This window comes from Toxorhynchites rutilus, chromosome 2 (assembly GCF_029784135.1).
Source record: "Toxorhynchites rutilus septentrionalis strain SRP chromosome 2, ASM2978413v1, whole genome shotgun sequence".
Classification (NCBI taxonomy): domain Eukaryota; kingdom Metazoa; phylum Arthropoda; class Insecta; order Diptera; family Culicidae; genus Toxorhynchites; species Toxorhynchites rutilus.
The window spans coordinates 88,669,283-88,687,637 of NC_073745.1; the positions used below are offsets into that span (position 1 = coordinate 88,669,283).

General features: G+C 37.7%; 1 protein-coding gene across 1 annotated transcript; it reads left to right on the plus strand.

The window, feature by feature from the left end:
* The first annotated feature begins 14,690 nt into the window (after positions 1 to 14,690).
* LOC129771118 (uncharacterized) lies at positions 14,691 to 15,939 on the plus strand. The gene is made up of 2 exons (XM_055774464.1): positions 14,691 to 14,823; positions 14,886 to 15,939. Exons 1-2 carry the CDS (start codon positions 14,814 to 14,816, stop codon positions 15,899 to 15,901), a joined length of 1,026 nt encoding a protein of 341 aa, XP_055630439.1. The 5' UTR covers positions 14,691 to 14,813; the 3' UTR covers positions 15,902 to 15,939.
* The last annotated feature ends 2,416 nt before the right edge of the window (positions 15,940 to 18,355 follow it).

Below are 18,355 nucleotides of genomic sequence, written 5' to 3' on the forward strand. Positions count from 1 at the left end.
TATTCCTTCCGTTCCGTTGTTCAGTGAGGGAAGACCCCGGTCTGGAAAATCGAAAAAAAATAATTTTTGTTTTTTGCATTTTTGTGAAGCTTATGCCCTCAGAAATGTTGTCCTAAAAGGATTTTTCGATATTTTATTTCGTTGGAAAGTTACAGCCAAAAGTATGAAGTCACCTTAAGGGAAATAGTATTGCTGTACGAATTTTAAAACGCGTTTTTCTCGAAACCATGTTATTTCAACTGGTGGTATTGATATCTCAGGATCTATACGACCGATTTGGGTGAATTTTTTTTTTCAGCGTGTAAAAATGAGTTATCTGAGGCGTTACATAGCCATTTTTTGAAATCTTATTTTGTCGATTTTTTAAAAATCGCTATTTAGAGATTTTTCATGAAAAATATCTAATTTTTAACAAAAATGTCTGCCGTTTTACTATTTTTCTAATTTTTAAAAACCGTTATGTAACGCTTTAGGTATTGTCCTAAACGTTCAAAATATTCATATCTACGCATCCGGCTGCTAACAGCGTCATAATCATTATTCGTGCACTCAAAAAATAGAAAATGCATCTTCAAATATACCTTGAACAATAACTAAAATGCACGAACACTTCACTTTATTCGTAACATCCAAAAAAATCCACGAAAATTCATTATTTTCCGAACTTCAGACAGGGGTCCCCCTTAATAGTGTTTGTTCCTGTTCTACTTCTAAAAATGTTTTGTTCAAACTGTATTCTGAAATCAATAGTTCAACGGATACTTAGGATGTCCCTATATTCATCATCGATATCTAATTTTAATCGCAAATATTCGGAAGACTTTATAGAAAGGGAACAATTGACATATGCTTCCTTTTTGTGACATTAGTTGGATCAAATATCGTCATGTTGATGATCAAAGTGTCATTGAATTCAAACGTTGAGCGCACTTGATTGCAGAGTGTAATGTAAAATCTTATCGAATCGGTCTTGAATTCAGCTATGGAGTTGTGTGAAATTTTACATACTGACAAATATTCATTGATCCATATTCAATAGCTGATCCTCGATCTGAATGTAGCGGAGTTGAATTCTAACAACTGGTAGAAAAAAAAATATTTTTGGGAATAAAAAACTTGAAAATGACGAAAAAATAAGAAAGCTGGATACAACTCTTAAAAATAAAAAAAAACTGGAGAATGTTTGCTATTGACTGATTCGCTGGCATGCTTGAAAAAATGTGGCAATATCCAGGAAAAACAGGAAAGTTGGCAACTCTGATAGGAAGATTGGTAAAACCGTTCTGGCAACCCTATCCCAACCAACAGAAATTGAGCGTAGGCAGCATAAAGATAGGGCTCGCGTAGGGCTTACGCATTGTTTATTGTTTGAAGTCAATATTGATGCAAATATGTTCATTATTTGCGATGGCCTGAAGTCAACGATTGTGTTGGATAGTTCTTAGATGTTTGGATATCCATCCGAAGGCTTTGTTTTGAGATTTGCAATTAAAATATCGCAGCAGGATCGCGCGGAGCACTTCATTTTTAATTTAAAGTTATGATTTCTATTTATGCTAATGATTTTCTATGCTGGCTACAAAAAGATGATCACCTAGCAACCCCTTGGTAGGCAGCACAAAGCATGGCTCGCCCTCAGGGGGCTCATTTATTGTTTACTGTTTGGAATCATATATGTTCAACATTTGATTACGTTAGATAGTTTCCTTTGGCAAGCGATGGATACCCATTCGGAAGCTTCCTTGACGATTTGCAATTAAAATCACTGTTGGAACGCGTGGAGCACTTCATTTTCAATTTAAGGCTATGATTTCTATGCTAATGATTTTCTGTAGCCAGAAAGATGGCCGCATAGAACCCACCTGGGTTAAACGGCTCGGAACACTGCGCAGATGACCAGATTTTGAGTCAAACTCACAAAAAAAAATTGATATACTGCGTGTCATAACTATAGAACCACTCAATTTTTCTGAGTTTCCAGAGATATGTAAGAAGTCGGTTGAATTGAAGTATATAATGTAGGATATAATGAAAATTGTAGATCTTGTGTCTACGAACTATGAATTTTTCGCTATAAACTAAAAACAATCCGCGCCTCATCCTATGTAGTACGATGAAATACATATCAGAAAGAGAACAAAATGTCCAATGACTTCATTTTTTTCAAATATCGCACAAAAAAAATCACACGAGATTTTTCATGCAAACTTTTTGTGCAATCGCACAAAAAAACGCACTTAAAAAATTCGCATGAAAAAAACGATCAAAAACAGGTTTACTGTACGTGCTAAAGTGGAGGTGATATACATACATGATAATGGCTTACGAATTAGTTTGGATGAATATGCGACTTACAGATGTGTCTAGTACGACTCCTGTCATACATATATATGATTTACTACAGGCAAACAAAAAAAAATCAATGGCGAACAATGTTCGTGAGGTTATTATATATTTTATCTCGATATGGTAAATTACTAATATGATATAATATGGCCTCAGATACGATCTAACATCAGAAGTTGTATTACATGCTGTAGAAAATCATTTAACCGTAAATATTATTAGATCGTGATGAAGGACATATCAACTAATATTATGAATTTGAAACACCAAGATTCCCCAGCAAACACTAAATTGTATGAATAGTCATAATTGGAGGCGATATACATGCATACAAGACACTTTTGCAGCCATTCCATGTCAAACCGATATAGTGGTTCTCAGATTTCTATGAAAAGTGGTAGATTAGATTTTTATCGCAAAATATTAGACTCGTATTTTTTTCATTTTTTCATTAGGGTGCCCATTTCCATTTTAGGGTGATCTGAAAAATATTTTTTTTCACTTTTTCCCAAAAATGACTTTTTAAAAATTCATAACTTTTGAGCTACTGAACCGATTTATATAGTCGACATATCAAATTGAAGAAATGGTTTTGAAAATGGGAATAAGTGGAAAAAATGATTTTTCAGACCACCCTAAAATTTCCAATGTCATTTCCAATAAATGAAACTATGTATTTTATTTGCTTGAATGGGAAGATTTCCATTTTCTTAGCCGTGCGAGATAGCTGCTGCTCGGTAACCCAAACAACTGAAGTTCGAATCCTTTCGGAGCAATTTTCTTAACCACCGTCACTATTCATTTTAAACATTTATACCTCACTTCCACTAAAAGCCAATTAAATAAATTCTATTTCTACCAGCATAAATATTCTCATAGGAGTAGTGGGGGCAAATTGGTCATGGGGGGCAAAGTGGTCACCTGCTTGTTTGGTAGTATAACTATTGACTATTGATGCCGTATTGATAGTCACCTTATGTGTGAAGAATTTAATAACCTTCGAGTCACCCTGTACTTCAGTAGAGCTGTCGCATGTCAAAATACAAATAGAAACAGAAATTGCTCTCTCGATCGCCATTCGGCTGCAGTTCTGTGTGCATGGTATCTAAGGAATTTCTCGTGAAATTTAGTCTATACAATCTGGACAAATCATCAGTTTGGACGACTGTTCACATATTCTAGTAGAGGTAAACAGATAATTTGTTTAATCTCAGCGATTAATTAGCATATAAATTACTTTGATGTTTGGGGGCAAAGTGGTCATAGGTGAATAACGACTTACAATGTTCTGTTTACTAAAGCTGATATACCGCATCACATTCTGCTTCAACTTCAACTTCAACTAAACCAAGCCTAATTATGCGGAACGTTATGTGTTTCTTACTACGTTTTTGCATGCATGAAAAAATTTAAATTGAGACTCTAGGTGAATAGGCCAAGCTTATCTCATACATGTACCTACTATATCAAATATGATTTGGACGAAAAAAAACGCATAAATCTATCCCATTTAGCTTGATATGTGCGAGTGACCACTTTGCCCCCACTAGGTGACCACTTTACCTTCAAGAAAAAAAGATCGATTTTTCACCGTTTCTTCAAATGATGAAAAGTGTACTATTTCAATTTTTCATAGTAAAAGCCGTTTGCTATCTTGGAGAACAAATAGTTGAACTATAATATTCTTCGAGAAATGGGAATTGAATCGGTATGTGGACGCTGGAAATGTGCAAATTCCTTAGGATGACCGCTATGCCCCCACTTCCCCTACAGCTATTTCATGTTGAACCGATATAATGGTTCTCAGATTTTCGTGAAAAGTGGTAATTTTGTTCTTTATCGCAAAACATTAGACCTGTATTTTTTAATTTGTTATATTATATTATCGTGCTTTTCAGCAGTATAAACGCAGACCCTCAACTATTATGCTTTTGGTTCCAGTCAGCTTCTAAACATATTTGGCGATTTGGTTTCCATTTATAGACGTAGGGCATTCCTTAGGAACAGATTAAACAGACTTTTCAAAGTCCATCTCCCTCTCAGTGGCAACTGTCCGTTTTACCCCACCAGTACAATTATTTCAATAATTTAAATTTTCCACTCAAAAATGAATTTAACTTTTCGTACATACCTAATATCGCTTCTCTGTTAAATCACAAACCGAAATATAACCATCAGCGAATTGAATTTAAATATGAAACTACTCAAAATGCTTAATATCGAAGCAGCTAAAATTACATCCACACGCGGAATCATACATGATTTTCGATGTTTGTTTCCAGTTTCCACTTATGGTCAGTATTCATTGCCATAGGGGGGCTTAAATATTATAGAATAACCTGTAGAAGGTGTTCTCATTAACAGAAATCGGAAATTCTAAATGTAACTATACAAATCAACTACCTATCCATATTACTTCCACTGTCCATATTACCCGCGGTTCCCCTACCACCCAAAATGTGGGCTAATCGCTGGTTATACGATTTGATGTTTGCTGGGTACTTACTTCTCGACATTAGTCAGAAGCTCTTGCTGTGGATAATGGCGATGGAATCTATATCACATTAAGTTGGTTGATATTATTGATCATGAAGGCGATTCCGATCGGCCGCTACAAGAAGGATCTGCAGTATTTGAAGCGCAACATATGATACCTATCGTTCGCATAGTAAAAACAGGTGATAACAACACTTACACCAAGACATTCTTCATATGTTAAGAATGAAACAATGTAAAATAATGATTTTCTAGCCTTTTCATCGTAGAAAGAATGCTTAAAACCGAAAATTTGAAGAAAAATTATTAAACTCATAATTTTACTTGCTGCGCCATCTTGTTGTAAATCTAACGTAGATTCGTCAATACATCTGCCGTAATTTCCCAAAGTGACCCAAGCGCCAGAGGGAAGTAATTTTAGTACGAGACTTTTTGTCAAATTGCATGTATAATCAGCGTACGCTTACATTACGAAAATCTGATCTGTACAAAATGTGTACTGTTGATGGAAGAACATTGCCATCGGCTTAATTTTTGAAAAAATACAATTTTATTTAAGCTATACCACCAACGCCAGTTTGTTGTGGAAACAGCATATTTAAATCGCTGTTTCCACAACCGATCTTTGATCATCCATCAAAGTATGAGAGAATCTGTTTCCAATTATTTTCTCCAACATGCCGCCGATGTAAAACAGATACAGTTTACGCGAGGATATTTTGAGTTTAGTTACAAGATGCGTTCCGATGGAGCATTTAGAAGAGTGCAACTGTTCACCAAATCCGACATTTACCCTTCAATCAACACTCAGCTTCAATTTATCCGAAAGAAGAGTTGAGCAGGCGAGAAAAGTAAACATCATCAAGAAGTTCTGTCCCTTGATGCCTGAAGAAAAAAGACACTACATATTAGGGAATCCTTGTAACCAGCAATTAAATTGTTGAGTTTGAACTATTTAGTTCTAATCTTTATGTGCTATATGTGAGAACAGCAATACACTTCAATCTAGGATAAATTTCTCGTTTAAGATGAGTTTGATTTTATGAATTTGAAGTACATGATTCTATGATCGTAATTGAGGACCTATAACAACATATAATATTATGAATTTGACACATCAAGATCCGCGATGACGTATGTTCAGTAGAGTACTAAAGGATATATAGAAAAAGTCACCTTAATTTCCGAACGGAACTTTCTGTAAAATGTTGATTCTTTCAAAAAAATGCCCTATAGAAAATTTCAGCTCAATCGAACTTTATTTACTAGTGTCGCTAAGACGTCAAAGTTTTTTTTGTGGTAACCGAAAAATCACCCTTATTAAATCGAGGTTGAAAAATGTTTTGAAATTTTAATTCGCTTTTTTTAAAACCTCGATTTCATGTACTCTCCCTTTGAGTGATTTTCCGTAATCAAAAAAAATAAATTTTTACGTCTGCGACACTAGCAAATGCGTTCCGATTGAGCTAAAATTTTGCATTGGTTTGCACGATAAAATGCAAATTAATATTTTGCAGTAAGTCCCGTATGCAAAATCGGGATGACATTTCTAAAGGGTGTGTCACATCAAATTACATCACGGAAAAAACGCTGTAGAAATTTAATTTTTAGGAATTATATCTTCAGCTTTCGCTTATAATCAGATAAGAGTGTATAGATCACGTTGACCATGCTTCACTGTCAATTTTTCGTAAATTTGGAAAAATGTCGTCGAACGAAAAAGAGCGTCGTGAATTAATCCTGCGCACTCATTTCGAGAATCCGGAGTTGTCACATCGGGACATCGGTAAGATGCTGGGAATCGTCCAATCCACGGTCATCAGAGTACTAAAACGATACTTCGAGAACCTAACCATCGACCGGAAGGTGAAGAACGGCAAAAATGGATGCTCCGTCAGTGAAAAAGATCACAAGCGCGTAGTTAAGCAGTTTAGACGTGATCCGAGAAGTTCGGTCCGGGATGTCGCCAATAAGCTGAATTTGTCAAGTTCATTCGTCCAGCGGACCAAGCAGCGGGAGGGCCTGCGTACATACAAGGTTCAGAAGGCTCCTAACCGCGACTAAAGGCAAAACATGGTGGGGAAGACGCGAGCCCTGAAGCTGTACACCGAAATGCTGACGAAGCCGCATTGCCTGGTAATGGACGACGAAACCTACGTCAAAGCGGACTTTCGTCAGCTGCCGGGCCTGTTGTTCTTCTCCGAAGAGGACAAATTCAGCGTTTCGGAGGAGATTCGCAAGCAGAAACTATCCAAGTTTGCCAAAAAGTACATGGTGTGGCAAGCGATCTGCTCTTGCGGAAAGCGGAGCGCCCCCTTCGTGATGACCGGCACGGTAAACGGGCAGGTTTACCTTAAGGAGTGCCTACAGAAGCGCTTACTACCACTATTGAAGCAGCACGAGGGCCCGACCATCTTCTGGCCGGATCTCGCTTCGTGCCACTATTCAAAGGACGTGTTGGAATGGTACGAAGCCAACGGGGTCACCTTCGTGCCAAAGGAAATGAACCCGCCCAACGCGCCGGGGCTTCGCCCAATAGAGAAATATTGGGCGATTATGAAGCAGGCCCTCCGGAAGAACCCAAAAGTTGTCAAATCGAAGGCGGACTTCAAGAGAAAATGGATTTCTGTTCAAAAAAACTACAATCTGACGTTGTACAGAACCTTATGGACGGGGTAAAGAGGAAGGTGCGAGCATACGGGCTTGGGCTCGAAGTATGAATAAAAAGAAAATGCCAAAAGTTGTTTAATAGTTTTTATTTTACTGTCTAAAATTTTCAAAAAGATCGGTCTACTGGGCGAATTTCTACAGCGTTTTTTCCGTGATGCAATTTGATGTGACACACCCTTTATTAGCACCCTGAACCATACTTTTCCATATATTTCAAAAAACGTATTTAACAAATTTAAGAAAATTTGGTCCATTGAATTATCTTTTGTAGTTTTCTTCCATCGCTATCGGAAATTAGTCCATTTTTCAATGCACACGTTACCTTCAGTAAAATAGTGTCTTGGTTTGCTATATAAATGCCACGGAATCTTCCACATTTATCCAAAAAGCACAAATAGTTCCAGCGTCAGCTAGATAGGTCAAACTTTCGGAAAACTAAAATCATTTATTTGTATAGCTTTTTCGCCATCTTGAAACCCACTCATTATTTGCCACTTCCGGTCTTCGGATTTTTTTCACCTTTCCCTTCGTACGACCCATTCACACGTTCCGGATTGTTGGAGGTGAAAACGTGCGTGAGCGCCCACAGAGCTGTACGGAGACGGGGGACTTGATTTGATTAATTAATAAACTTTATCATATTTCTTGCTTCGGACACGAAACGCCAAATGCCTGCCCAGTGGTCAGAATTAATTTGTCTGGAGCGGTGCTCCTGATTCGCTGGAAAAACAATTGGACGACAAAAGTTTGGTCATTTGATTTAGTGCTTTTTCCTTTCTCTGACGAAGGTACCTCCACTCATCGTGTGTGATTAATTGAACTAGGTTCTTTTGTTGAATTGCTTCGTCGTTGAGGTGAGCTGCTGAACCCGGATCGCACTCGACATGGAAAAAAACTTTGACAAGTTGGTATAAACACTCGAGAAAGCAAGGGGATAATCCGAAATCGTTCAAATGAGTTGTTTAATGGTGCATATTTAACATGCCGTTAAAAAAAATAAACATTGTCTCACATGAAAGCATCAAATTTCGATCGCCAATTATTTGCTCTAGCTGGTCCACCTGGGGTAACCAACTGACAATGGAATAAAAAAGAAAACAAACGTAATTTCCGGTATGAGTGTCATCGCAACGTAGACACATCGATATCGATGAGAGAGCCTCCCGGTTTCGGTCACGGGAATAAATTTGAAATAATTAATCACACGATGAAACAAATTACTTAACTAAACATAAATAACAAGTGCAATTTTATCACGTCACAAACTGTGTGCTACGTGTTTATTTATACCTTCCGCTGCGATGAACATGAAAGCGACAAACATTGCACTTTCCCACATGCATATTGATCAGATGGGGCAGGAGTGGGGGTAATCGCATCGGATAGATCGGAATATGGTTCCCATGTGCTTGGGAAACTGACCGTGCGTAATTGGGCTCGTTTACATGTAACACAAACTTATATTTTAATATAAATTAAATTTTAGTGAAAAATGTGATAACGCTAATTACCGTGTAAAAATGATTTACGGCCCTGCTGCGCTGTCTGGGTCATTATGGTCCGATGCAGACACGCCATGCTGTCTGCGGTTTCAGTGGAGACGCGTGGTTGACCACTTTACCGTGACATTTCATTTGTGCATTTTGTGGCAATGCCGCTGCCATAACTTCACTGCGAGAAGATTTCCCACCCATTCGATCGGATCGGGTGTCACAAACTCGCACTTATGGTTTTCTCCGAAAAGCTTTCCATCTCAGAGGAGGACAAATATTCTTCCCGGCCATTGAATCAGGGGTTATCTAAAATGGAAATAAAAATGTGAAAGTATAATATAAAAAAGGCAGTGATAGGATACCTGATAACTTCCTGCTCCCTCTTAAGAGCAATAATGCTTGCGGTAGCAGGGATGACGATGATGACGACGACGATGATGGACGAGTTCATTCAAAGTGAGAGGGGAAACGGAAGGCACGAAGAACCACAATCCCATCGTTGGGTCCGGTTTGGATCTGATTGAAAAACGGAGCATCAAAGGAAGGCAATTCGGGCCTCAAGAGGTGATAAATATTTAACACCCACGGTCCTTTTCTCGGGTTGGCTTGTGGATTGACTGTAATGGTTTTCCAATTCCGAAAAATTGCCAAAGCACCGTAATGAATATTTATCGCTTGCAGGAACTTATTGAAATTAGAGTACTGTCAATCGGTGATTGGGATGATGGGAGAAAGCGAGTGATGTAATAAAGTAATAGTTTCCAGGAAATTCAGCTATACCGGAATGATGTGGCCACGGGCAAAAAAGCAATTCGTTTTTCCAATTTCGCACCGTCCTGCAAGCCATACTTTGATTGACTGTAATGGTTTTCCAATTCCGAAAAATTGCCAAAGCACCGTAATGAATATTTATCGCTTGCAGGAACTTATTGAAATTAGAGTACTGTCAATCGGTGATTGGGATGATGGGAGAAAGCGAGTGATGTAATAAAGTAATAGTTTCCAGGAAATTCAGCTATACCGGAATGATGTGGCCACGGGCAAAAAAGCAATTCGTTTTTCCAATTTCGCACCGTCCTGCAAGCCATACTTTGGGGATCATCAAACATTCAATTATTCAATGCTTCGCTTGCATTCAATCACACTGGAATTGATTCAGGACGCATTAATTAAAGTGGAATTGACCTTATCTCTGTCCGGAGCAAATACAGGATCTGACCTAATTCCACTACAGAAGCACACTAACGGCCATATTGGGCTCAAAATAGTTAGTTAGTTAGAACATTTTAAGTACAACTACAACTAATTATTGAAATCACAAAAATCTATAAATATGGGTACCTGCTTGAAATCATCTCAGTCATAACTAATATGCGGGTGATGCAAGACATGATTAGCAAAGCAAGATTGTCGTTCGCTTTGGTCACAACGTCTACGGTCATCTTCTATGAAGCGAAGCCAAATATTCAGCACAAGAAGCAAACACGCAAAAGTGTTGCGAAATTTATTCTCCGCAAACTTATGTTTGCTCTATACATAGTACATAATACGTTGCTTGTCACTAATTCTCAAACTCCTTCAAACTCTGTGATTTTACTAGAATACTGTTTCCGATAGACAAAATATCTATCGCATCCAATCAGTCTACATAAATTTTGCGCTCATTCGGTCCTTCCTCAAAACACCCACTTTCTGTTTGAGAAATTGTTGAGTGAACATCGTTTGCCAGCGAGCGTCGAGCGGGAATTATTTGTCTTTTTCAAGATTCACTTTGTACACCTCATAAGTTTTCGAAAGACGTAATTTTACGTTGATTGCAAATGATTGAAGAAAATACAAAAAAGGCACAGGAGGGTTGTGTCCGAGACACGACCGCATAGTTGATGTAGGATTCCGTTAGGCTTTCTGTTGATTTTGGATATGTTTGAAGAATTACATCGTTAAACTCTTTGATAATGATTTGGTGGCTCTGAAAAGGGCCGTTTTGTTTGGTTGTTGGGTATTGTTTGTTCACTTCACCAGTGTTTACCGAGTGATGATGACAGAAGGATGGTAAACATTCGTAAACAGGCGTATCAGATGAAAAATACCGAAGTGGATCGAGATATGGTGAAAACCGCCCTCTGTGATCCTAGACGAGATGCCTCCTGTATGAAATAGAGAAAAAAAACTCACCAATGTAATATAATAATTACCAATCCCAATACCGAACACAATTATCATTTATTCGCACCAGTAAAACATGTTACTTTAATATAGAAAAAAACATATTTGAAATGGAAAAAGTAATTTTCTTTTATGACTTTTACTTTCTGAGTGTTTATTCAACCCAATTCGCAATTAATTGGACTAACAACACCTAATACTATATGTAGAGAATATGGGAAATCACTTTTTCTAATATTGTGCTAAATTTTTCGCAATATACGATCGGTTATCGATATGAAATTTAACGAAGCAATCAACATAAAAATTCCAAATTTAAATTTTATTTGCTAGAATTAATCGTATCACTCACCTCAATTGCAATATAAAAAATTCCCCCGACTTGCATACATTTACAATGCCGATTTGCCATGGGCATCTCGGTTTGGATGTCTTTGTTAGGGAACACATCTCAGTAGGAACAAAAGTTCCCCCTACTTTCATGTATTTGCAATGTCGATTTCCCCCAAGCAGCTTGGTTTTGATGTCTCTGTAAGGGACCCGCCGCATGTGTCGTCAATTTCGACCAATCAGAAGTGGGTATTTCCGTTAGGATAGGGGTTGAGCTATCTCGCGCGGCTATCTGAAATTTAATTCAACAGCGGTTGAAACTTTCGAGTGCATCAGAATTTCATTGACATTTCAATATGATGTAATATATTCTTTATTAGGATCTAATATGATTTACTGTTTCATGATTTTCTTCAGCATGCAACACGATTTACTACAGTACTGAATCGATTTAAATTATAAGCTTATACGACACACAAACTGCATCAGCGTAATATACGCATATGATGCGGATTAAATATATTTTACGACAATGTACATCAGAAAATTGATGTTTATCATACCGAATTGCGACTTAATTTGATAATGGTATATAAAATCGAGTTTTTGCATTTTATGCGATTTCAAATATACACGACACATACTTTGATTGATATTATATGCGATTATGATTTATTCGGATTTACAAGAAATCCTTGGCACGTGCAAAATTATACGATTTAATGTTTGCTAGGTGGTGACACCGTTCATCAACGCTATCATGATGAACGAAGCTAGCTTCGCCACGACAGCAATAACCTGCTCCAAATACTGTATGATTTTAACTGAGTGGATTTCCGTGCGGCTCTCGCTTATATACCGATTGGTATGATTTCAATAGCCTGTTTTAAAAGCAATTTTAAGGCTATAGAAACAAGTTTTTGGATCAAAAAGTAACAAGCATATAACGCGTAGACATTTTATATTTCGAATGAAGTGTTCATCATACCATTTTGTTCAGTTTATTAGGAGCTACAAACGCTCGAAATCTGGTTCTCCGGCGTAACGCTTTGGTTTCAGAAAGTTTGAACTTACCCCTCAGTATAGAAATGAAAGACGTAGTCCTACGTCAAAAATATGGTTCACCCATTGGCGATCTAACGTACAAATCTACACCTAGGCAGCGCTGCGGTGAAAGTGATGATGGTTTTAAATTTTGCCATTTGAGCTTATGGAAGCTTTGTAGTTCTTTCCATCAATTACAATGTTATAATCATAAAAGATTATTTGATTGCGATGAGTTTGTAAGAAATTTAATTCTGCGCAATTTTATATATAACATGTTATTTATTTACTTCTTTCAGTAGTGAAAACTATAAAAATGTTGACAATGGTTGAATTAAAGAAGGAAATTCGAGAGCACAATCAAACACAAGTAGAAAAATGCACGATTCCTGCATGTGAGAACTACCTTGGAAAGCCCGGAAGTAAAATATACGTGATTTGTTTTTGAGTTTTAGGTTACATTAGCATCATTTTCTTTTTTTATTTTTTTTTTACATCATTTTTACGCAAAGCTGAATCAGCTCATACGACACCTACATTAGTGCTCAGAACTACAAAAGTGATGATGTTCGATCGTGATTATTTTCATTAATACCTAATTAAAATCATTTCAGCCAATAACACGTTGAACCCCGATTTTTATCGCTGCACTGGTCCGCATCAAGAGCGTTTTTGCATTTATCTGGGTCGGTCCCTACTTCCAAAGGTATTTATTGTATAATTGAAAAAAGCCAGAAATTCGACTAGAAAGTAGTCACATTTTGTAAAACATCCGACAACAACCCGTATACATTTTTATTTTCTTATTTTGTAACTGTCAGCCCCAGTCAGTCAGCTGATTTTTCTGATTTTTCAAAAATAAATCAAACCAGTTGACGAATTTACGCAAAGCTGAATCAGCTTGTGCGACACCTACGTTAGAGCTCAGACCTACAAAAGTGATGATGTTTGTTTATTCTGCGCACTTAAAAGCGCGATTCGGTCGTGATTATTTTCATTAATTTTAATTTAAAATCATTTGAGCCATTAAATGTCATCAACAAAAATATAATTTTCTTTCCATTTAAAATTATATTTTTGTTTATTTACAATGGTCTCATCAACCGATTGGACCAAAAAAAAAGTCCCTGCTTGTCCACGGTGAGCGGGAGGGAATTTATATAACGACCACGTGGACAGGTAAAGTATATTTTTGAGTAAAACATTCATATTTATAGTCAAAGTTTAATGAGATCTGCTCTATATCTACAAGATATTTTTAACTTTACGTCCATCCTGAATACTCCGTATACAACAATGGAAAGACTGAGTTGGTTTGGATGACACTAAAGTTGCCAGTGGAACTTTAGGCTTCTCAACGTAAGTGAAATCTGAGTGAAATCTAATAGTACTTAGTTGAGATTTCTATGCCGAATTTATTCAGGAGTGTAAAACTCTAGAATCGGTGAGTTTAAAACAAATCGTTACTATTAACAAGGCTACCATTTCTATTGACAAAATCATAGAAGATTGAAACAAACTTGAAATTAGAATTAAGCGAAAAATATAGGATTCTCTTGATTTTCTTCATAAAACTGGAGAAATGTCCACGTGGACAACAGGGGAAAGGGTATAAGGAATGTCCACGCTTGTCCACGGAGGGGGAGGGGGTGTCTAAAATCATGTTATTTCTGTTCACGTGGTATGTGCACAGCCCTTAAGCGTTGTAACTTCATTTTTTTTCAATCAGCTCAACGAAGCAACTGTTGCGCTAAAAATACTGCAAATTCTGCTGGTATGTAGAGCCTATGCGAGAAGGATCCGATGATATCCGCCAACTTAATATGATATCGATTTCATCGCCATTATCCACAGTATTAATAATCTGTATGCATTATCAAACTTAAAATTTTCGAAGATTATCTATGACTGCTCAAATCGCGTGTTGAAACCATTGTAAATACGAAAAAACTCTAACTTTCTTACCATATACTGACGATATTTCATGGTTGAAATAAGTACGCCTCTAAGTACGTTTGACTTCCGGACAAACAGTGTATGGACACCTTTGAATGTTTTCGAATGAATCATGTCCATACATCTGGCACCACTGTTGAAATGATGTTGTATAGCTCCCCTAGTTTCACTTTTATAACTGTCGGTATTGTTGATTTGAAGTTTTTTTTCGTGCCTCTGCTGAAATCCGTCTTTCAACATATTTGAATATAAAATCAAATATAAATAGAGAAGACTCAATTCGAGACCGTGGTACAGTTTAAATGTAGAGTTATGTATTTATGTGAGTATTACGAAACCTGTTACACATCTAGTTTTAATGGAATATTTCAACTTTTTATCCAGCCCAAAACGACGAAATCGTTGAATCGTCACAACAATCGAACCGTTGCTCGCAACGTGGTAGAAAAAAGCGCACCAACGCAACCCAATGGGGAACAAGAAAATCACTGCGCCTAACTGCACAGCCGGAATCGTTACCCGTTTTCGAATTTTCTGATAATTCGACAGAAGATCATTCTGTTAATATTTCCGGCAGTCTTTTCGATGGCCAAAACGATTTGTTGCAACATTATGACGAACACGAGAAAATTCAAAATGAATCAGTAAAAAAAGTCAGTGCTGTTGGGGTTGATGTCCCGGGTTGCCAAGGAGATGGCGTCGCCGTGGATAAACGGGATAAACACGACATCGGCTGTAAAACCGTATCGATGAACAGTCAGCATCAAATGAATCAACAAGACGCGGAAACACAAACCCATAATCCTGAACTGCGGAATGTTCACGTTCAGCTTTCACCTATTGCCCCGAAACGAGCTATCAGGGACGCTTCCGTTCAAATGTCTCCGGAGTCTCGAACAAAGAGAGCGAGAACTTCCGTTGCCGTAAACACCGAGCCAATTGCCTACAGGAACGGGTCAGCCCAAACGCTCCAACTTGAGACGCGAGAAGTTGCCGTTCAAAAGTATCACAGCACCAGGGTGAGTGAGGTAAGCGTTCAGACCTCTCGCTGCGAGCTGCCACGTAATGTCGCAAAACGCAACGTATGCATTCAACATCGTTCATGCGATGTCCTGGAACTCGGCGAGGGGAACGCCATCGGGCTAGGTATCGAGTTCAAGTGCGATCCGCGTCGTCTGCATCGCGCCATGCTGAAGCTAGCGATGCAGCAAAACTGTGGAAGCGACACAAGCAGTCGCTCGGTGATGGTGGAATTCACCGAAGAAGATCCATATTGTGCCAACTATAGCTACTTCATGGATGATTGCGCTGAGCAGGTCAACGTCACAGTGAACACGGATTCTGGAGTTTTTGACGAGGAAGTCATTGCAAATTATTACAGCATCGAAAGTTTCAGATGATTTGTCTCCCCGGTGTCTATGAAATTAGATGAGAACTTGCAAAGAAAAATAATTTGATATTTTCCTAATTTTTTCATAAATATATTCAATATTGAATTAAAATAATTTAAAGATTTTAACACTAAACCTACAGATGTTTCATGTATACCTATTCCTACCACAGCGGGTCAAGTGACCCTTTATAAATAGTTAGTTCGATATATATAGTTTTTTTTTTTTGAGAAATGTGGCATACCATATTTCTCCTGTATATTTCGACATTTTGTGAAAACATTTTACCAGCAAAATATTGAATTAAAAAATTTTGACACGCGAAATAGAACTGCCCAGCAAACTTTAAATCGCATAACAAGCGTATATACACTGCGTTTCACAATTATAGAACCACTCATTTTTTCTGAGTTTCCGGAGATATGTAAGAAGTCGGTTGAATTGAAGTATATAGTGTAGGGCATAACAACTATCTTGATTTAAAATACTGGCAATTTGAACTTTATCTTAATGTTCAGGCGCGAAACATCCAAAAAACAAAAATTCCAGTGTTTCATAACTATAGAACCAGTTGGAAAAACTCTCACTCCTTTACTAAATTAACGTCAATTTCACATGAATCACATTAAGTTTCTAATTCATAGATCATCTTCAGTTCCCAATCAGTTCAAATAACCCATTCGGGGTGGTTTGGACCAAGCTGCGCCATGTTGTAGGGTGTACCTCGTTATACGCAGAGGATACTGCTCGTTGAGGCTCTGCAAATCACTCATACTGCTTGTAAGTCACATCTACTATTCGTACAATCACTCCTCATAAGTTCTTGATAGGGTTTTGATCTGGTAAACAAGCTGACCAGTCCAGAATCTTAAGCCTCTATTCAATAAACCATGCCTTGACTTTCCGGATTTTATGGAGTGATGCTAAATTACCCAATTATCACGGTGTTTTTGATGCAAAAACAAAAGTAAATGATTCTGTAGTACTTCAGACATTGCTGTTATGAAATGAAACTTGTCAATGTTAAAGCATTTCATTGACATTTTAATGTGATGTAATATGTTCTTTATTGGGATGATTTTATAATGCAGCTTTCATCATAGTGATTTCTTTGATATGGTGAAATATCCACTTTCATATATTTCGTATTCGTCATTATCAAATACATAGTCAATGGCGCCAATCGGTATCGAATTATCATCGACACCACCATTTTCGCTAAATGCTTCTTTCAGTTCGGTCTGCAAAAACTTTTCTGAACTCTAATCCATGAATTTGGTGTCCCTGAAAAGGGTCGTTGATTGTATGTCAAGGTACTAAGATAATAATGACGAAAGCGGAAGCGCGGCTGTTTAAGCACGCTCTCCTCGGATACAATGGGCCAGCTGGATGTCCTTGAGCATGATGTGACACGTAAAGAGATGGTTCCCGGTCGGTAGCGATGTGGCTTCTTCACACTTTCTGCAGATGATGCGCTTTTCCTAGCTGCCTTGTGGTGTCTTACCACCGGTAGATTTACGAGCTGTCTGCTTCGTCCCGATGAAACGAGTCCTCACGGTGCGAGAGTAGAGGTGGAAATGAACGAAAGCAAAGGACGCGTCATATTATAAACCATAACAGTATGAAATGTAAGTCCCACCCCTTTTATTATGTTCGTAGCTTAGCCTGAGAGAGAAATGAATAACATCGAAGTAAGTATACAGTAATGTATTTGAATCCGGACGCTTTTTGATCCGGACACTTTCATTACATTCAATATCATACCGCAGCCATAACATTTTGTGCATGTTGAATTAATACGATTGGTAGTTACTAATCATGATAGTTACTAATGATAGTTACTAATCATGTGAAATTTGTGATATAAAATTATTCGTGTACGAATGCCGCAATCGATAGTCGATTCTAATTTGCGCTGGATATTTCCTCGGAGGACTCGATTCGTCATTTAAGCATTAATAATCTATCTCTTTCTGGCAAAACGAAGTGGTATGATAATCACATTATTTGAATGATAAAATGCTGAAGTTTTCTGCCAATCTCCTTTCAACCTCCAACAGCTTTTCTCCCGTTTGTCGCTTTTCAATACCATTTCTCCTCTGCCTTCAGACCTAACGGAGCATTTAGCGAAAACCGAGGTATCGATGGGTGCCATTGACTATGGATTTGATAGTGGAGAACACGATATGATATGGTGTAGTGGATATTATATTACATATCAATATTTGTTTACGAATGCTGCAATCGATCGTCGTTATTGGGAAGTCGGAAATGTTGGGAAGGAGGCCCTATTTTTACTGTGTAATTTCTAGGAGGAATCCATTCCTCCTCAAGAGTTAATAATCCTGCTTCGGATCAAGTCAACGTTAGTCCTACGTCCACTTTGCGTTTATATCAAAGATATAACCCACTTCTAGTTTTTTCCTTTCAGCAACTTGGTGGCGATGTATCTTGATAGTCGTA